Source organism: Blennius ocellaris (assembly GCF_963422515.1).
Source record: "Blennius ocellaris genome assembly, chromosome: 17".
In the NCBI taxonomy this organism is placed as follows: Eukaryota; Metazoa; Chordata; class Actinopteri; order Blenniiformes; family Blenniidae; genus Blennius; species Blennius ocellaris.
This window is the reverse complement of record NC_137666.1, coordinates 9,720,346-9,742,141: the sequence shown is the minus strand read 5'-3', so window position 1 is coordinate 9,742,141 and position 21,796 is coordinate 9,720,346. Positions and strand designations below refer to the sequence as shown.

The 21,796-nt window shown below is 41.9% G+C and overlaps 3 protein-coding genes across 3 annotated transcripts; all 3 read left to right on the top strand.

The window, feature by feature from the left end:
* Positions 1-2,644: 2,644 nt before the first annotated feature.
* On the top strand, positions 2,645-3,738 carry LOC308142648 (cocaine- and amphetamine-regulated transcript protein; the record flags this gene model as incomplete). Its single annotated transcript, XM_080513159.1, has 3 exons — positions 2,645-2,779; positions 3,358-3,438; positions 3,631-3,738. The coding sequence occupies 3 exons, from the start codon at positions 2,645-2,647 to the stop codon at positions 3,736-3,738; spliced, it is 324 nt and encodes a 107-aa protein (XP_080369285.1).
* A 660-nt stretch (positions 3,739-4,398) lies between these two features.
* map1sb (microtubule-associated protein 1Sb) lies at positions 4,399-16,600 on the top strand (the record flags this gene model as incomplete). The annotated part of the gene is made up of 10 exons (XM_080512622.1): positions 4,399-4,561; positions 5,955-6,050; positions 7,238-7,320; positions 7,701-7,838; positions 7,993-8,503; positions 8,588-8,674; positions 8,795-11,265; positions 12,235-12,376; positions 12,466-12,683; positions 13,879-16,600. The coding sequence occupies 10 exons, from the start codon at positions 4,399-4,401 to the stop codon at positions 14,032-14,034; spliced, it is 4,065 nt and encodes a 1,354-aa protein (XP_080368748.1). The 3' UTR covers positions 14,035-16,600.
* Positions 16,601-16,891: 291 nt separating this feature from the next.
* LOC308142537 (interferon-induced protein 44-like) lies at positions 16,892-21,237 on the top strand. The gene is made up of 8 exons (XM_080513009.1): positions 16,892-17,024; positions 18,517-19,064; positions 19,279-19,330; positions 19,493-19,688; positions 19,904-20,056; positions 20,157-20,328; positions 20,546-20,646; positions 20,864-21,237. The coding sequence occupies exons 2-8, from the start codon at positions 18,584-18,586 to the stop codon at positions 21,086-21,088; spliced, it is 1,380 nt and encodes a 459-aa protein (XP_080369135.1). The 5' UTR covers positions 16,892-17,024; positions 18,517-18,583; the 3' UTR covers positions 21,089-21,237.
* The last annotated feature ends 559 nt before the right edge of the window (positions 21,238-21,796 follow it).

Below are 21,796 nucleotides of genomic sequence, written 5' to 3'. Positions count from 1 at the left end.
AGCTGGAATTCAGACAACGCCCCTGTTTTCTGGATGTTGTATATTAAACTGTATTTTAAAAATCAACTCCTGCTTGAACGATTTCATTGTTAATATGCTTGTGAGGGCTGCCCAGCTATCTAATGTCATCACTGCCTTACTTATTGCAAATTCTGTTATATATTGCAATGCCATTCACTATAGTCATCAACTCAACTGAATATACTGATCGATCGCCTGTACATCTTTTCTTAAAATGTATTTCCCTGCTAGGAATATATCCTACTGCTCCACACCGACCTATTTGAGGGTCTTTTGATTCATCTGCAAAAACCAATGTATCACTAATTTATTTGTTATCTAAATATTGTAAGGCTTGGTTTTTCCATTTTAATTTTATTCATGTTTATGAAACATCACAAAACAAAAGGAAAACTGGTCAATTGAAACAATTTTAGTGACAGCAAGAAGGTCGTGGCCCTAGGCCTTCTTGTGTGGAGTTTATATGTTCTCCCCGTGTGTGCGTGGGGTTCCTCCAGGTACTCCAGTTTCCTCCCACAATCCAAAAACATGCATGTGAGGCTAAATGGTGATGCTGAATTGCCCCTCGGTGTGAAGGTGTTTGTGTTTGCCCAGTGATAAGACAGGCGACTCATCCAGGGTGTATCCTGCCCTCGCCCATAGTACATTGGAACGGCTCCAGCGGCCCTGAACAGGAGCAAGCAGTGTACAACATGGAGAGTGTGTGTGTGTCTTTGGAAGAGGAATGATTTGCCTCAGCTGCACGTTGAGGGGCAATTATCCGTGCCGGCCACCCACGGGTTCACAGAGGAGCTGAGACTCGGTTCTATCCATCACCATCTTTATTTAGTTGTTCTCCGCTTGTCACCTGTGCACCTGGGCGGCTCCTCCCTTTATGGGAAGAGGGATAATTGGCCCTCAACGACCTGTAGCTGAGGCCAGTGATCCCTTTTCCCCCAGTGTGGTTGTCCAGGAAATCTTAAAATAGCCTCCCACCGGCCTGGATAACCTCTGCCTGGAGCCGGGTTAGTCCTTCAGTTAGCATGATTCCGATGATGACCCGAATAACAGATAAGTGATCCGATCGTCCCTCGTGGTGGTCCAGGTGCTGCTTCATTGTGTTTTAATGGTTTTCTACAGGAGTGAAATATTGACCACACTAACCTTATAATTGACCTTCCATTTTCAAAGCACGCAAGATGGACCATCTGGGAGCATGACGTCAAAGACGAAATCCAGCAGATTTACCTCCCCTCTCGTCATTCTTACACCGACACCTGTCACCTCCTCAGTCACCCGTAGCAGCTCAAAGATCTACTTAAAACAGTAGAGGTGAATAAATTGAACTTTCAGTTATGTATTTTGTCATACACATGACTGATGAGGGTTCCCTTTACCGGCTGGTCACTAAAACGCAGCAGCGTCAGCTTCAAATGTGGTTTTAGCTTCAGTGCCACATGCAATTGGAACGTATCCTCCCATTTATTACATCGTCACATAAGCTCTGCAGCGAAAGAGGAAATGGTGAACATGTAATCATTGATACAGAATTGAATTCCTAACTGCACAGTTAGGAATTCAGGGAAGTGTTTTTTGGGGGGGATTTGGAAGTGTTTTCTGAAGTTTGTCGTGTTTTGCACTTCCAGACCACCGTATGAAATGGGTTGTTTCATCTGATCAGCTGTAATCTACATGAATCAGAATTGATGTTGACTGCTGTCCTCATTCTGCTATCTGTTTTCCAACGTGCTGAATGAATTGGCCTCCCGCGGGTAATGGGATCTGTCGTTGATGTGGGGCTCGCTGCGTAAACGCAGGCCCGTCCGCCTCCAACATGTGCACACGATGCCTTTGTGTGGATAAAAGAGGTGGATAGGGTTAAGGTTATTTCTACAAAAGGAAATTGGATCTTGATTACAGATTGGTGTCAGTGTGGGTTAACCTGAGGTCTGATCTCAGCTTTGTTAAACAGCGGTGGGATAGAGAGAATAACAGAAAAACATATTGATTGGAGAAGATGTGTCTCTGCTTACTAATTCAACACCGATCAAATTAACTATGAAACGAATGCATGATTTTTTTAAATATATTTATCCAACACTATAATCATGTTGATATGACAGGACCAGATTCTCAGTCTGCATGTTGTGATCACAGTGTGATCCTGACACATCAAGATGACTCACCGATGAGTCACATATAAGTTGATTAAGTTGAAGGGGGCTTATTGTACACATGCAGTAAGCCACATATCAACACCAGATGAAACCCATCTGTTGTCTATTCCACCAATACAACTGAAACTCTCTGGAATTAAAAGTGTGTGAGAAGTTTGATCTAGACGTTTGATCTAGAGCGAGCTTCCAAGATTACACTGACAAACACATTAAATGAAAAGCAAATTCACCCCGAACCACGTCTTCAAGTCCCTTCCTGTTAGAGATACAAAGGTGATGAGCAGTGTCACCCACGGGAAGACTTCCATGAATATTTCAGCTCTGGCTGATGTCACAGCACCTGCAAGGCACCTATAAAGAGAGCATCTTTGGATGAAATAATTCCAGCCCTTCACGCACCCATAAACTCTCACCTCTTTTACCTCCTTGCTGAAGCGAAGGATCCCGCCGGCTTTTGTTTCAGCACCATGGTCGGTGCGAAGACGCTCCTCCTCGCGGTCACCTGCTGCTGTGCCTACCTGAGGCTGGTTCTGGCAGAGGACTCCTCTCTGGAGACTCGCTCCATGGATTTCCCCCTTAAAACCCAACAAGAAAAAGAGCTGGTGAGAAATCTCCGTGATAATTCGTAGTTCTGATTTGTAACTACTGTTAGGGTTCTTGCATTAAGTCATAACAGCCCTAAATAGAATCATCCAAAAATGATTTGAGTTTCTCTGATGGCCTGAGTTTATCAGTAAACCTTTAAGTAATTGATTCATTACACTACTCAATTCTATTCATTTAAATATACTAGAATTATTTTTATTGTCTCCATTCAAAACACAATGAGGACAAAACATTGGATATTGCTTCTAATTGTGAACCTACTGCAACACCAGTTATGATTCTGAAAGTAGATGACATGGTGTAATTTGTACTCACCTATACATGAGCAATACTCAAAATGTAAAAGTGCACCAAAATACGCCAACGACTTAATTGCAGTCATGGGATACTTCATTACTTCCACCCTGATTGTATTCTTTCCTTGTAATTCCCGTTATTCACCTTCAGATAGTACATTGTGCCACAAATAAATGTTAATCTATTCATCAATGATTGATTCAATCTAATATCAATAGTTTGCTGTTTTTACTTTTCCTCTGGTATTTTCCTTTTTTTTTTTCTTTTTTTTTTTTAGATCGATGCACTGCAAGAAGTTCTGGAAAAGTTGAGAAGCAAAGAGATGCCTCTCGAGAAAAAGCTTGGCTGGTTACCTTCAGTAAGTAAAATAATACACCATTCAAACGCCTTCAAAAAAAAGTGTGGGACTGTATCCCCAGACCAACAAGAGATGACTTATGATATCCACAAACACCAGTAAGATTTTAGAAGTGTTTCTGCTTTCGACTGATGTTAGAGGGATTTCCAAAAATATCTCGGTGCATTTCACCAGTTGCTTTTCCCATTGCAGTGCGACGCGGGGGAGCCGTGCGCCGTGCGTAAAGGAGCGCGCATTGGCACGCTGTGCAGCTGCCCACGAGGGACGTCCTGTAACTTCTATGTTCTCAAATGTTTGTGAAAGATAAACAAAGACGCCAGAAACGACAGAGCCGTGTGTTGGTTAGTGGTGAAAACATGGCGAATGTGCGATATGACAGGGAGGCCTGCCACTGTTTTTTCTCTCTCTGTGATTATGCGTAATGAATAAAATGCCATTAGGTTTTTTTTTTTTTTTTTTAAATAAACCCCGACTGTTCTTAATGTCTTAGAAAGGACAAATGAGTCTGCCATTGTTGTTTCTCGTCATAATTTCTTTTAATATGTTTGTTTGTTTGTTCGTTTTCTGGGAAAAAACAAATGTTTTATTTGTAAGACTAAAAGGTTAATAAACTTTTAAAAATCAAGGATTTGTAGTCTGGCAGCAGTGTTTTTTATTTTCTCCCCCTAAAATAAGATATGGTGATTTAATATACAACGAAGTCATATTTGGGATCGTCAGTAACCACTTTTTGGCTGCTGACACAGTCAATTTAAAAGATGATAAATCAAAAAAAAAATGTATTGATGGTTATTTTACGCGTGTTTCCTTTTCGCCACGTGTCATCAATAATTCAGCCTCTTCCTACACATGCACGCCTGCATTCCGGCGCACCAGCTGTCATCTCCCCGCTATTAAAAGGCGCTGTCAGGATTTTTCTCTCTCCCTCAATGACATCACAGCCAAGCGCAGGTTTCTAACATGGCGTCCAGCCGGGTGCTGGAGAGGGAGGTCCGGGAGGAGCCGGGGCGCGCTGCGGCCGCAAACCTCGACTTCTGCCTCCACAAATACTCCCTGCTCATCGTGATCGGACGGACGGATCGCCTCCGACAGACGGCGCACATCAGCGGGGAGATTGAACGAGGTGGGTTTGGTCCGCTTCCCACTATAATGCCATTTTGCTTCTTCTTCTTCTATTCTATTTATGTTTTATTTTTTTACCTCCTCCGTGCCGAAATAAAAATTCGGAAACCTGTAAGTTTCTAAAATCATCATCCGCGGGGTTCATGTTCCTCCACGCAGCAGATTGCGGTGTTTATGTAATTTCATGCATCCCGCTGAGTGAGGATGCGTCATCTGGCGACTCTTTCACCATCAGCAGCATCACCTCATGATTGAAAACAGTCCGCAGCGGCTGGTTTGTGCTGCTGCTTTATCTAATATTTCAAGTTATGCAAGCGGGTTTAGGGTGCGGCGTGCTCAAGTCAACACTGTGTGTTTCCAACCTTTTGTGCATCGCTGTGCAGCAACAGCTGCAGCAGCAGACAGTGCGATGATGTGAGAAACCATCCCAGCCCCGTGTTCACTGGGAAGGTGCTGAACATTTATAGACAGAAATAAATGCAAAAAAAAAAAAAAACACACATCAAAAAAAAGGGATATGGACATAAAGATACTCCAAGGCTAACTGAACCAATTAACATTTCATTACTGTGAAAGCCATGGAGCGACTTAAAACAAAATGGCATTAAGTTTTCATGATGCGAGAAGAACAGTTCTGTTTTTCCCTTCTGCAATGGATTTAATGCAATCTGCAAGGTTTCTGTACATATCGTTGTCATTATCGTTCAATAATGTCTCATGGATCATTTAATTTGTACACAGATGTGAGCAAAGATATAATTCCCAAATGTGTGTTCCACAGTTCCAAATACTAAAGAATGCACTTTGATATCATGTGTGTTTGAGAAAATTCCTACAATAACAGCAAAATTATGCCCAATTTGCTTAAGTAAAAATGTTTTATATGATCAACCAATCTGTTTCAATATGCTTGAGTTAATCATATAATATGAGAAGTGTGAAGTCATATCAATCCACAAAGACACTCATTAAACTGAGATACATTTTTAATTCAGTTTAAAAGTATTGTGTCATTAGCTTTCTATGAACAAAATGATATATAAAGAACTGACATTTATGCAAATTAAAAGGATTTAATTCATATGTGGTCACCTGTTTAAGCGCAAGACGAAATAAAGGATGTTTTGTTATTGGGTTACATCAATTAGAGGTACATTGAGTCCACTGTTTCCAGGAGTTTCCAGAATATAAAGGTATACAAGTGCACTTTTCACAAGGCATTCAGCAGCTGAGGCACAGATGAGGCTGGTTATTGTTTCCTCCAGGCACTGAGGTTTCCTCACCACGGTCCAGAAACATGTATTTTAGGCTATTTGGTTCCACTAACTTGTAATCATGTGACCAATGTTTATGATATTCCCTCGTGTGACAACATTTATCATTTGTGCCATCAGGTATCCGATCATGGGACGTGGACTTAAAGTCATGCAACCTGAACCTCTTTCTGCAAGAGTTCCTCTCCCATCATACGGCCTCTTTTAAGGGCGTGGGTAAGATACTTTATTCTAAGTTAAGCTACAAATCCTGCCAAAACTCTTTGACACCATAAGGAAAGTCCCCGTCTGCACGGAAGCGTGCTAACGCAGCCAGATTGGGGTCAATGTCGAAGGAAGGAAGGAAAAGTGGACAAGCACTCATGTGATTGTTAAATTTGGGTGGGCCCTCTGTACAGAAAACAATAGAAGCTGTGTGTGTGTGTTGAAGCTCGTATGCAGTCCGAAAGTCAGCAGAACACGGTGAAAATGGTTAAAAAAAAAAATGCAAACAAACATCTGAGCTGTGAGGTGATAAACACATTCAATAACAAGCTGTCCATTGAGGACAAAATGGCACCCAGAAAAGTAGCCTGTGCTAATAGCAAATACATAAAGATGCTGTTATAATCAGAGCACGTGGGTTGTTTTGGGTGCCTGGCTTCTGTAATGTGAATGAATCAGATCTTTTTTTAAAAGGTATATGATGCATTAGATGTAACCTGGAAAATCCATTTCGTCTTGCCAAAAATGTGATGAGAAGATCAATAACACTTTATTGTTTCTGATAACAGCAGAGCTGAAATCAGTAGCCAGTCTCCTTTTAGCTTTGGACAAACACTAAAAACCGGTGACAAAACTCAGAAAGGTGAATTTTCAACGTGCTGCACAAATTGTGATATTAATTGAAGTGAAGAAAGGTGGAGATATATCATTTTCAGGTTTACACAACCCCTATATATATATATATAACATTGTTCTAAACTTTGGTAAAGTAAAGCTAAATAAATAATTTGAAAGTGCCTCACTTTTCTTCCATAAGCACAAACTTATCTTTAGTTAGGCCATTATCTTCTACTTCATTTTGTCCACTGGGTTTGTTTTTGGATCCTTAGACTTTCATCCAGTTCACACTGTAGATTAAGTAAACTTGGCATCTCATCCTCAGACAGTCTATCTGACTCAGCTGTTCCATTCTCCTTCCTTCCTCTTTTTCACTCGGCGAGTCTATCACCGGCCCGGTTGTCCCAGTTTACGCTCTCTTTGACTTCTTTCCCTTTCCATTAGCTTCTGGCTTCTCGCTCGCCGCTCGGACCTGTCTGCTTGTTTCCCTCAGCTCTGACTCCTCCGATCCTAACTGTCTATCTGTGCATCCTCCTTTCTCCATCTCTGTTTTTTTCTTTTCGTTCTCTCTGCCTCTTCAGGGCAGAAGAGTCTGCGCCACTGCACCCGAGTGTTGGACACTCAGGTGCTCATCAGTCCGTCTCAGGAACAGGTTCATTCAGAGGTGAGGCGATGGAACTCTGAGAGGCAGCTGACTAAACTAAAAGAAAAACAGTGATGCTGCGTTACAATTGTGTCTTCTATTATTAATCAATGAGATAGTTCTACATGATAGAAAGAAAAAAAACCCGACATATATTCAAAAGCTTGGATAATTATTTAAAATCACATTTTGTTAGATTTCGGTTTGGATCTTGTCATGACTGGTTATCTCCCAACAAAAACCCAAACAACAAAAAAAACCCTGATGTATTACTTGTCTGATGATCAAATTACATCCTTTTCTATGGGTTTATATTCTGAAGTTTCTCACGTACTATTTTGCTCATTTGGATAGTGGTCTTTTTATAACAACAGATTTTTCCATCTCTGTGCCTTGGCCAGGTGTCCGCTCTGCTATCGAGGGAGTCGGCTCATAAGCTGTTAATCTTGTCTGGCCTGAGTGTGGAGGAGAGCGGAGAACTGCTGTTTCACAAAGGACTGTTTTCACCACACCAGCTCAGACAAATATTAATAGAGCAGGTACGTAAACTTTAATCCTGAGAGAGAACGAAAGAGAGAGCGCTTTTTTTTTAATGTGGGGGGTACACATGGTTGAAAGGTTGAAAATTGTGTTAACGTAGAAATATTTATGCCTCCCTTTTGAATATCTTCTGAAAAACACCTCTGTTTTCAGTTTTCAGATGAAGAGACCCCCACCTCCTCTCTTTCCATCAATAAAATCAATTTGACCATCAGCTGCCCCAACATTGGCAATTGGAGCAAGACTCTCTTGGGAAACTGGCCCCTACAGGGTCCTTTCAACCTCCATATTAATCCCCCAGAGGTGCTGCCTGTCATGGAGGCTCTGGGGGAATTCACGTCCCTGGTTTTGGGTACCATCTGCCCTACTTCCTCCTTCGACATCCTGCCTCCTCCTACCACTGTTGGTTTCCTCAAGCTGTCTCGTCCCTGCTGCTACGTGTTCCCCGCCGGCCGTGGTGATTGTGCCTTCTTTGCTGTTAATGGGTTTACGTTGCTGGTGGACGGAGGCTCGGACTCTCAGGCCTGTTTCTGGAAGCTGGTCCGCCACCTCGACCGGGTCGATGCAATTCTGCTCACGCACGTTGGGACAGAGAACCTGCCCGGTGCCGTCTCCTTCCTCGAGAGAAAGGTGGCTGAGCTGGAGCTGAACTCTGATGTCAAAGGTTAGATAATAATGCTGTTTCATGAAATAATATGTAAACATTCCTCTTGCATGATTTTGAAGATCTTAATATTTGTTTGTACAGATGACTTGTCCAAGAGGCTCATTTCTCCAGAGCTCGGAGTTGTGTTCTTTAATGCACCCAGCAAGTTGCAGGTGGAGCAAAAACCTGGTGAGTGCTGCTTTAAAACTCAGTCTGATAGTACAATGGTTTAACACAACTTGATGATACTTGCAAGAGTGCAATATGATACTGTTAGTTTGGACTGACATGTTTTCTTCATTCATTCAGGTTCAGAGAATGTATTGAAGAGCACTCAACAGGCGGCCAGAACCCTGCAGCTGCTGAAGAAGCTAGACATCAGGCCACAGCCAATGTTTCGACCACAAGGGGTCCCCATTGAGGCACTAACCTTGTTTCAGAAGATGGGGGTTGGACAGTTGGATTTATACATCCTTAGTCCAGGCAAAGACAGCCAGGAGTATCAGACGTTCATGCAAAACTGGCCTGATGGAGTGTCATCGGCATCGAAATCCCAAACCCTCCCTCTCACCGCCTTGGCCTCAGTGTGCGCCCTGCTTGTGTGGCATCCAGCCAGCCCCCAAGAGAAGGTGGTCAGGGTGCTGTTTCCTGGTGTCACCCCCCAAGCGAAGCTGCTGCAGGGGCTAGAGAAACTGAAGGGATTGGCCTTCTTGCAGAAGCCTACCGTGACAACTGGGGACTTGGAGAGGGTTGGGGAAGACAGAACTGCTAAAAGGACAGAGAGCCAGGACAGCAGCAAGTCACAAGGGAAGGAAGGTACACTGAAACAGGGGAAAGAGCGAGTTGGCAAAGAAGAGAGTAAGGATTTATCTTCCAAGGAAAAGGGAAAAGCGCTGAATGGAACTGGTACAAAAGAGGCAGAGAAAATGAGGAACAAAGATATGAACACAAAGCATAAAGGACCACTGTCAGAGAAGAATATCTCCAAAAAAGCTATCGCGAAGGATGGAAAAAAAGAGGAGAAGACGAGCAACAAAGAAGAGAACGGTGCTGCAAAAAGTGAAAGGGTGAAAAAGAATGGTGCCCCATCCAAACCAAAAACTGAAAATAAAACAAAGCTCAAAAAGGAAGCAAAAAATGACTCAAAAACGGGAGTGAAGAAAACACGAAAGGCATCAGGAAAGGAAGCAAATGATGGCAAGAAGGTACATGCGACGAGTGAACTGCCAAATAACAACTCAGATAAACACAGCAATGGAGCTTTGTCAAAAAGCCCAGAGTGTTCTGTTACTGAGCAGCAGCAGCAGCATCAAAAGCCTGAGAAAGAGCCAGAGGAGAATCCCTGCAGCTCCAAAATGTCGACCCCTGAGGATATGACGGCTGACTTTCTCAGGCTTAGAGAGGAAACTGAAGTTGCGGAGGGAATAGTTGAATTGGCAGGTGAAGGAAAGCAGAAAAGCAGTGTGTTGGGAAATGAGAGGAGCACAAAGACCTCCATTAACACTGCTGAAAGATCAATAAGTGCTCCAGGGATAATGTGTGGAGAGAGTGGTGATAATGGCGTACAACATAAGCCGGGGACTGGAGAGCAAGCGGATGCGGACCTACGGAAAAGCCCCGTGGACCAGAGTAAAAATACTAAAAAACCTGCAAAGGTTGTCGGTTTTCCATCTCCCTTAAACTCATTGCCAAAGACTGAGCATTCAGACCAGCTGGACTTGACTCCAACTGAATACACTCTTCTGGACGGGGCTTTGAAACATAGCCCCCCCTCGCAGTCTTCGCCAGAGAACCATGCCCCTGATGAGGAGACCATGGAGCAGGCTTCCCCTGACTCAAGGCCCAACAGCGCGGGCCACACTCCTTACTGTCTGTCCCCAGATGATGTGTGGTGCAACAGGGCTACTCTTAGCAGGCTGCAGGCCGAGATGAGCAACTCAGACTCTGCAGATGCTAACCAGCCAAAAGAGTCACCCAAACAAAGCGGCCCAGAGAGCCACACAAATCCCAGGGAAAAGCACCTAAGCTTCCTTTCACTGGGGTCATTCAAAGAAGGGTCTTCGGACCCTTCCCCATCACTGACCACCACCACTACACACTCCATGCCTGCAGAGGTGAGCTCCCCTCAGTCAACAGAAGTCGATGAATCTCTGTCCATGTCCTTTGAGCAGGGACCAACGTCTCTGAGCCAGAGAGAAGGAGAAGACAGCGGTCATCACAGTCACTCCAACGGGAGTCATTTTGTGGGAATGTCTTTACCAATGAAGAAACCCCCCAGATCTTCAGGCCAGGGTTCAGAGATGGGCCGACCCTTGGGTCCCAACGCACTTCATTTCGATACACCTTCTCATGATGTGGACTTATGCTTGGTCTCTCCTTGTGAGTTCAAGCATTTCAAGCCACCTGACTCCAGCTCGGGCGCCAGCGAGGCCTCCAGAGGAGCTTTGACTCCACATCATCACGGCAACAACAACAACAACCACAGGGACACAACTCCGAGTGAATCGAACGCCCCTGTCTGCACGGAGGACTGCCCGTCCACCACAGCAGACGGCGCTCTGGACTCGGATGAGGACGAATCGTGTAGTGAGCCATCAAACTCACCACATGACCTCCATACCAGCCAGGCTCTGCCCCCTGACCCTCCTCCAGCTTCTCTCAGGGACAGTCCACCCCTGCCGCCTCAGCCTGATACCTCCATGCCAGTTCCTCAGTCTGAGACTGATGCTCATGGGAAGAGAGCAAAATCCACTGGCATGCGAGGGAAAAAAGCACCTGGGGTGAGTTTATGGAGAAAATCAAATCCATGTTGGAGCCGTGCATTGTAGATGAGGTCAGGTGGGCTACATCTTCACTTCACGAAGACCTTGTTTTAGTTGCAGTTTGATGTAGCGTAACGCTAATGTGGCCAATTTGGTGAAAATGTAGATTAACCCTAACCCCTCTAATACATTTTGCTGAGCGTTCACATTGAAATGTCCATTAAGCTGATATTCACGAAAACACTGTTTGATTGATGGTAGACAAGCATTTTCACACTCACACCTGGTGAACATCTGGACTGTCTTTCTGTTTGGAGCTACTGTAAAGCTCTTCTTTAACAACATGTTAGCAGTTTCTTTCTCTCTGGTCTTTAAAAGGAAGTGTTTTCCCCTCTTCAATCATTGTACAGCTAAAATGTTAATTGAAAACAAATCACATCAGATGATGAAAATACACACTTGAAGTGCCACTTATATTTCAAATTTAACATGTAAAATATCCATGTTTTGTCACCACTGTGGAATTTACATCTCGAAATCAAACCATTTATATTGTCCTCATAGAACTGAGAATTCAGAACATTGCTAAGTGCCTATTTTCCTGTTGGGAACAGTTACAAGATGTCAGGAAATAGTCAAATAATTACGTCCATTAAACATCTTCAGATACAAGACATGTTTGTAATCATGTATTTAAGTGAAGCAGGAGACTTAATTTCTACAATTATGGCTATACTGCTGTGTTAATAGATAGAAGATAGAAAACACTACGTTAAATTATTGAAGCTCATCAACAGTGGTCAAATGCATTTTCCCCAATCCAGAAATGTGAATTTTTCTATTTCCTTGTTAGTAATCGTGATTAGGATTTGACACACCTTGTCAATCTTGCCTCCAATAAGTGAAACCAGAATATATCTGTTGATTGTAAGAATTACTTATGACAAACTACAGTATCTGAGAAACATTTTGTTTTATTCACACCAGGTTATTGAAAGCCCTCCAAAAACCAGCTCAGGGAAAACCAGGGCTGGGGGGCAAAGTGGCGTCATGAAGGGGAACGTTTCCTTGACTCGTACGCCCTCCTCCAGCACTCGCTCAGCACCAGCAAAACCCTCAAATGATGCCGGTATGAACCATGGATGTAAATCCATTTTATTTTTGGTGTCAGCAGAGATTGGAAACTTACGGTAGTTTAATCTCCGACTTCTGTCACAGGCTCAAAGTCTACCTCTGCTGGCGATGTCAGCGTGTACGTGGACCTGGCATATATTCCCTCTGGAGTCTCCTCTCAGACGGTCGGCGTTGACTTCTTCAGGTGTGTTCGCTCCTCCTGCTACATCGTCAGCGGCGACAGTCTGGAGCGCGAGGAGTTAATGAGGCAGACACTGGATGCCCTCCTGGATGGGAAGACATTGTGGTGTGATACCATGCAGGTACGAACATTACGAACATTTAGTTCTGTACAGACGGGACTAATCGTATTTATCGTCTTGTCTTCAGTGGCAAGTCTTCGTGCTATGAATGATGTGCCTGATAAACCCATTCATTGTTTTACCTTTTCTTCTACTTATAAATATATGTGTACGTACTTCATGTTCCAGTCTTAAGCTTTCTTCCCTCGGTCACATCATACTGCTTCCTGAGTTGTATTCACATTAATTGTGTGATTGCTTTGATCGAGACAAAAGGAGGGAAAGATTGCATTTTATGTCTGGATTCTGTCACATTTGTCACTTGGTTCTTGTGCACTGAGCACAATACCACTGTGGAGGAGTTATAATGTTGTTTTTTTTCTCTGAGAATTCTCCCTTCAGTTATTAAAATGTACAAAAGAGTCAGAAGAGTGGTTCCTTTCTCAAATGTCTTTTAATCTGATTAAATTTTATTGCCAGTATGGACAAACTGTATTTTGAGCTACCTTCAATCTGTAATACCATGACTCTACTCTTTTTATTTCATGGATGGAGATTAAAAAAAAATATCATACTTTAGTTATAATGTTTATATTATTGTTTGGTGTGCATTGGTGTGAACACTTCCACAAGTTTACTTCTAACCCAACAATGAAATAGGATTCACAAGAAACCTCCAACTCAACAGTAAAAAGGTCAAGGCTTTAATTCAATCGAATTGAACTGCATTGAATTAAAGAGTGAAAAATAGGTTTAAAGCAAAGTTTTTGCCCAAAAGTGATAAACGAGTCAGATAAATTCAAACTCAGGGTGTTTCATCACTGCTTTTGAGGACACTGCAGCTGCCAACGTGATTTACCGACGACACAGTGAATGTTGTGACCTTGTTGTCTTTGGCATTATTACGAAAGCGCATTGTTCTTTCACACAACCAACGGCAGCTCCAGTCCTGTGATTTCAAAAATGTTTTCAACCAATCAAATAATGGGTATTCAGCTGCACAAATGAATTTAAACAATTGATGTAAAAAAAAAAAGTGTGTCACTTGGAAAACTGGTCTGCTGCTGAATGCCAATCGCTGAATAGTGTGTGATATAATTTAGATTCTGAAATCATACGATTAACATGCACACATCTAAAGGTTTGCAACTTCTCTACAAGGCTAACAACAAGTAAGTGTTGTTCATCAGTCGAATGCCATTTTGTTTGTCCCCAGGTGACTCTCATCCCCACCTTTGAGTCGGTGCCTATGCAGGAGTGGTACCAGCAGACCCTGGACAGACAGAGGGAGCTGGGCGTCACCGTCCTGGGATCCAACAGCACTGTTGCCATGCAGGATGAGACGTTTCCCGCCTGCAAGATTGAATTTTGAGGAAGGCTGGGAAATAGGGGTGATGTGTTGAAGGTTGTTAGCAAGAACTGAATGAGTAATAGTTAAACAGAGTCAGAGAAGATTAAAGGGAAATGTGCGGCTTCTGTTTGCACTCCCTCGTGCATTCTCACTTCTTTTGGTGCATTTTTGTTGCATCCAAAGACCCTTATTTCTCCTCCACCAAGGAGAACCCTCATCCCTTTGGGCATCTGCATGATTTCTTTTTAACCTATGACCCTGTGGAAAACAGGAGAGGAGCTCACTCTGACTGCAGAAGCATGTCAACTGCACACGTCAATTTAAAAGAAGGAAAGAGTACAGAAAATAGGCTCATAGGGGCCATGTACAGGCTTTTTTTCCCCCCAAAGCATTGAGGTGACATAGCCTGCAACCCACATTAATTTTGCTGCTTTTATCGCAACGTTTATCCACCAAATTGAAGCTACCGGTAATTGGAAAGAAAACAAAATGCATTGTTTTGCATTATTCTTTTACTTTCTACTTAAGTCTCGTCTAATGAATTTGGGACATTTCCTGTAATGGGATTTGTGTGTTTAATTGAAGACACATGCATGGGTGTGGTCAGGTGTTTGTTGTAAGCTCCTTTTAACAGACATGAGGGTGGGTGGGCTGTGCTGTGTGTCATACCTGCTTTAAAAAGTATTGTCACTTAAGCATCAACTTGAAGAGCAGTACTCCGTTAACCGACTTGCAAAAACATGCTTTTTAACTTTCTGTCTGCAATGACTGGATGATAATCGCTGAGTCTGAGATTACTCAAATGGAGTGTGCAAATACAAATCTGTCAGCAGGGATTAGAGTGCTACATCACATTTAATAGCATTACAGCAATCATACTTAATGTCGCCCTGTAATTGTAATCCATTAGAAGAGCTCATAATCATGCCAATCAGGAACTGCACCGCAAAACGCTTCTGTAGAAATCAATGTTCACTCGCCGTCTTACTCAAAAATTTGGTGATTGTGCAAGTAATCATAAAGTATGTTGTAGAAAGGTATTTTGTACAGCATTAAGTCATAGTTTGGCGAAAGTGGGTCGAAATAGGACCTGTATGTAATCAAACATAAGAATCTGATTGTATTTATGTGGGAAACTAATCCTGGAAGGGGAACTGAAAGTCATTGAAAACCATACAGCACAACTGCTGGAAGTAAATAGATGAGAGAATGCGTTCCCCTTATCCTCGTTATGTTTCTGTTTTTTTTTTTTTATTTCACAAAACTCAATATTTTTTTAAAATGTCATATATGGTCAATATATGACATATGCAGCTGATTTGCAAAACCAACTTCAGTAGTTTTCTTTTTTTGTATGAAATGTACATACTGGCAAGCTTTATTTGCATGTAGATCACATGTAACTTATTCAAAATCGTTTACTTTGCTGTCCTTCTTTTAACTTCTCCCCTCAAAATATCCATGAATGACCCATAAATTAAACTCTGATTACCTCTGCTGTTATTTTGCCTTGCAGCCACACAAATGTGCATGTGGCATAATGTGCATCAGTACCAAAGCATGAGATCACAAAGACACAATTTTCTTCAGCGCTTGAATGCTACATCCAAATACTTAATTCACAATCAGAAGGGTATCTTGTAAAAAGACACTTTAAAGGCACTCATTTGTATAATTCATGAGATACGTTTTTTCTGTTTTTATTTTATTTTTAGCAATTATCATTCATTTGAATGTGCAAAGTTATCACGGTAATGGAGGGTTGAGTCATGGAGTTGTAAACGTTGGTTAAGCATACCTGAAGCCCACAGTACCCGAGTGAATTGTAATTATGTGTAAGTGTCCCGCATGTATTGAACTATGTACTGTATGTTGTTTCATTCATGATATTCATGAAGAAAGTGAGCAAAGCACTGTGGGAGAGTGAGCTCTGCTGATAACAAAACAAAACAAAGCAAAACAAAAACCTTCATAATGTCTTTGCTGGTCTGATGCTTGTTTATCTCCTCAACCAGCATGATAACGCTGATCCACCAGCATGCATCCCACCATTGAAATGCAACAAAGACATGCATGGGGTTAAAAATAAACTTAATCCAAAAAGACTGCCATGGATTATTTAGACCACCATTTAAACTTTTGAACTCTTCAGTTAGTGTATTTATTTCTTCATCTAGTTGTTGTTGGCTGTGTAATTTTTTAAATTTTTTCTGTGTATAGAGTGTCTATGTATTCCTTCTTCATTTCCCAACCGTGAGTATTTATAGGTTAGATATTTATTTTTGGTAGCAGTGTTCGTTGGTGGTGCAAAACCAGAACATGCATAGTGCTTATTCTTCCATGAAAAACATTGTACGTGGAGTCCGACACTTCCTCTTCACACTCAATGATTGACGTCAGTTAGTACAAATGAAGACCCGATTACACCATGGCAGCTTCACAATGTTTGTTTTCAGCAGTGGAGGCAGAGTGGGATGTCTCGTGAGAAGTTTTTCACTTTGTGATCGTCTGTAAGAACATTTAAAAACGATGTCAACAAATACGGATTGTACTGGTGTGATTGTATGAATAAATTGATTTAACCGTTGTTGTGACCTAGAAGCTTTCGGCGGGGGATTAGCTCAAATGGTAGAGCGCTCGCTTAGCATGCGAGAAGTAGCGGGATCGATGCCCGCATCCTCCAGTTTTTTTCGCAAAACACTCAATTTCTCCGTTCTTCATTTTGTAAAATACCCACTGATTATGAATGACAGAATGTTTCAGTTTTTTATGTGTTCTTATGATAAGAACTTGCATATCTTGTTTACTTCAGAATAAGCTCATCCACTATCTGAGGAGGGAAGTTCTTCTCATGCCCGTCCCCTGGAGGACACTCCGAGAAAAACTGGGGCTTGGCATAGAAAGAAATAGTTTCACTTTTGCTTCAACCTTCACGGAATAACAGGTTTGGATCAACTTTATCTCCGCTATATAATTAATGGAAACAATCATCCACCGGCCTTTTTCTCGAGGTTTGTGTCTTATCCATAAACGATTTGCTGTGATATTTAATCGTCAACAATGGTCCTTTGCTTCATCTGTTTATACATTTTTAAAAAAAAAACACATCTTAGACATATTGTAATTTCACTTTCATGTTGCTGTTGCACATCTTTTTAGGCATCAAGCTAAAAATCCTACCACTGCATTTATGTGGGTATAACATTAAATAAACAAATCAAGCAAAAACTCAGAAATAAAGGAAGCGGCATGGAGCAAGAGTGAAACTAAACACGTTTTTCTTCTTGTACAATCACTTTCGAAATGCCACCATAAAGACAGAAAGATTATTATTTCGTTGCGTTTAGTATCCTTTCTATTTTCTCATTCTGTGCGATATTGTGTGTCTCAGCTGAAACAAATGGTTTATTTGCAGTTTTCTTCACTCTGAATGGTCCATGATTACGTCGAACTCCAGTAGGCTTGTGTACAAGAATAGAGTTTAGGTTTCTTACGACAAGTTTCCATATGCAATTTAAACCTCAGTTTTATATTAAAAACAATTAATATTAGGAATTTAAAAAATTAATCACTACTGATCTACGCGTTTTATCCATGTGTTACTCATGATTTCAAAAAGAGATATGACTCAAACATAATTCTAGTAAATCCATTGATCTAAGCTATGAGCTTTGTATAAAAGCACACAAACAGTTGACATGTTGATGACACTTGAAACAACATTTAACAATGACATTTATAATCACCGCTTCTTTCTTTTTGAAGGCCATTTCAAAGGTCAGTTTTTACTGCAGGCATTTTATAAGCATTAAATGCAAAAGAAAATCAACACCTTTGTGTGACGTTTAAACTGTGACAATTCAACACATGCAAGATTAAAGCATTATAAAGAATCAGGCTTTGCCATATGACTTACACACATTTCCAAACAGTATTGTATGTTTTTTAATGTCTTCTGTGATTTCCATGCACTATATAATGCGCCCCCTGAACTTGACATAAATCCATAAGCAATGAATGTCATGTGCTACGTGCACGCAAATGAGCACGTCACAGAATCAAATGTTTGGCGCCTGTGCTAAAACAGGAAGGAATTAGTAAGCATGATTAAGCAAGATTTCACATACAATTATATTCAATTCCTGTTTGTCTACAGGAAAAGAGACTAACTGTAGAGTATACGGTCCAAAGCTCGACTTTAGATCCTTTTATTGTGGAGATACAGTGGTTAGTACTTCACAGTACTTATGTCCTTGGTTTGAGTTCGTGCTTAAGGAGGTTCTGTGCAGTTTACAAGTTCTACCATTGTCAGCTCAACGTCCACAAAACATGTGGTCAATTGCCTCTAGATAGGTTCCGTCCTGAGAAACATTACATTAGATAAAGCAGTATAGAAGATGCATGTTGATGTAAATATCTAATAAAAGCACTTAAGACCTCTTGATGTGGGTTTTCGCTCATAAATCTGATATTCATACCAAATTTTGTTCTCTCCCAATTTAGCAAAGCCCGCGAAATTCTTCAGGAAGATCTGCACCGCTAAGAGATTTTGACCGTCTCCCCCTGCAACATGTCAGCGGTCACTTCTCGTCTGTCTGTAGAGCAGCAGAAGAAGCTGCTCTCTCTCTTCGATCACGTCAGACTCCACCTGCTCTACAAAGCCAGTGTCCACGACTTCACTGCTGAAGACTTCCACAAGCGCTGCGACGAACAGGGCCCCACTGTCATTGCCGCCTATAATCAAGCCGGCTTCGTCTTCGGGGCTTACACCTCGCACAATTACAGCCAGAGTGACGAGGACGTCCATGACGACAAGGCATTCCTCTACAGCATCACTGCCCAGAGGGACAAGCCACTGAGAGTGGCGGGGATCAACGGGCAGCGAGCGTTCCACGACGGGGAGGGTGGTCCAGATTTTGGCGCTCTGCATTTTCTGAAAGATGACAAACCTGAAGTCGAGTCCATTCCAGGCAAAGACTTCAACTTTGATATTACAGAGATGCACGGAAGCGATTTAAAACTGACAGAGATGGAGGTGTATCGAGTTGAAGGTGTGTATCATTGTCTTCTTTACAAGTCTCTTGGATTTAATTATTTATTTATTTTAACATAGACGAAACAATTCTAATTGTAGATACATGACTGGCTGTTTTACAATCACTTTGGAACTATGAGAAAATGGAAAGTCCAACTCTTAACCTCTACCCAGATAAGTGATCTCATTGGATGTTAATATTTCGATGTATTTCTGGTGTTATAATGCAGACTTGGGAGATCTCTTGGCAAAACCCTGGCGGAACATCAAGTGGACATCTGAGTATGTAAACACTGATTGAAGTTCCCACCATTATTTGTTATTCCACCGCAGCAGTGTACTTTGGGATGTAGCCTGTACAACTACATTGAGCCTTAATCGGTTGAGGCCATATCCTCTGGACACAAAGTGTAGCATATCTGTAAAAGTTCTTTTTCCTTGCAGGAGAAGGGCAGAGTTGATGAAGTCCATCCAGAGCTACAAGCCGGACATGAAAGCAGTGCATCAAGCCCGAGCGCTGCTGGTTGGCCCCATTGGGACCGGAAAGTCCAGCTTTTTCAACTCCATCAATTCGATATTTCGAGGCAACATGATGGCCCAGGCCATTTCTGGCACAATGATGAAGAGTGTGACCACTCAGGTACTGACAAAAAAAACCAACACTTTTATACCTGTGTTTTGTTGAAAAATATGGTGATTTGTGGGCAAAAAAAAACAACAGAGAATGTAAAAAGAAGAAGTAATATCAGGAGTTTGCATTTTGTCCCTTCGCTGGTTATCGGATAATGAACCTGACTCTACATGCACCTACTGTGCATTCAGACCCTTTGACTTACATTTCATGTCTCGTTCCAGTTTCGCACCTACTCCATTAAGTCAGGGAAGGGTGGGGGAGCAATTCCTCTGATCCTCTGCGACACAATGGGGCTGGAGGGCGAGGCAGATGGAGGCTTGGACATTGAAGACATCGTCAGCATCTACAAGGGACACGTCAAAGATCGCTATCAGGTGCAGTATTCTATTCGAACCGACTTCAGCGCAGCTGTATCTGACTGCTTTTGACTACGGTTTGAGGCTCAGCTGATGGTTTTTGGCGCTTTGCTTTCAGTTCAGCACGGCGGCGCCTCTCACAACGGACGCTCCTGCTTACCGGAAACACGCGACTCTGAGTGACAAGATCCACTGTGTCATATACGTCATCGACACCTCCAACATCTCTCTCCTTCCCCAAAACACGCTGGACAAGTTTGCAGCCATCCGGAAAAAGACAAACCACCTGGGTCAGCATTAACACATGTTATCAGAAAGGTTATAACAGGATGGAGCTTGATATTTAAATAGAAACAAGTACAATACAACTCTGCCTCCACGTATCCCTGCATATGCTGACGTTACCTCACTCTCTCGTGGATGTAGGCGACTTCACTTTGGAAGTGAGAGTCTTCGTTTATCTCGGTTTTCATCTCCTTGTTCTTGCTCCCTTTTTCATTTTGATAGGAATTCCTCAGATTGTGCTGATGTCTAAAGTCGACGAGGCCTGTCCACTGGTGGCCGAGGATCTCAAGAATGTTTACCGCAGTATTTACATCCAGAAGAAGGTAAAGTCACATTCAAGTTGATTCTGTTGTCGCAGCTTAAATTCAGTGCTTATTTGATATTTTGATTTGATTAAAAACAAAAACAAAAACCTACAAAAGCTGGCAATTGATTTAAAAATGAGGTTATATATTTTTTTTTAAACATCAGTCACTCATAATGAATGATCACTGTGATTCTATGACACCCATGTGTCATTTGTCTTTATTGTCTTGAAAGGCTCAAGAGCTGAGCGAGGCGCTGGGTGTCCCTCTGTCCTGTGTGCTGCCTGTGAAGAACTACAGTGATGAGGTGGACCTGGATGACGACGTCGACGTGTTGCTGCTATCTGCTGTGCAGCACGTGCTCAATTTTGCCGACAGCTTTTTTGAGAACCAGGATCAGGATGAGAATGACCAACAGGAGCTCTACAGGTGCAATGAAAACGTCCAAACGGCTCATTAGAAAGTTGGGGAAATATTGTGTTAGCCAGACAATCATCAAGTGTAGGCATTAGAAGGTCTTGACTCCTCCCATATCTATAAAATAATTGTGGCATATTTCAAAATATCCTCTTAGCAACATACATGCCTGAAAATGAATGTTTAAATATAATCTGCTATTAACCTGAAATAAAACATTACCCCCTCCTTGATTGCATAATGCTTGATGAATTGATTTTTTTTTTAAATGCTTTTGTGTGTGTGTGTGTGTGTGTGTGTGTGTGTGTGTGTGTGTGTGTGTGTGTGTGTGTGTGTGTGTGTGTGTGCCATCTTGCCAGCAACTACTATTTCATCTATTTTATATTCTTTTTCATCAGTTAAGTTAAAATATAAAATATTTATGAATAATACTAACGCGTGTTGTTACTTTGTATGAACGTCCATAGTCTGTAAAAGAATAAAGTGTTTATATATATATTACTTTTTGATACAATTACAAAAACAACTTCTCCTGAGATTTTTTTTCTATAGAGCGCGTGATTAAGATTCTGCTTTATCCACTAATATTATTAATGATGCATTAGTGTTACATGCGGTCTGGACGGGTTGTGCTCGTCCTCATGAGACAATTTTTTCATGCATGGCTTGTGACTCATGATAGTTTAACCACAAGAGGTTATGTCGACTTTTATTTTTTGTTGTTGTTACCTCAGTCAGCCGCTAGATGTCA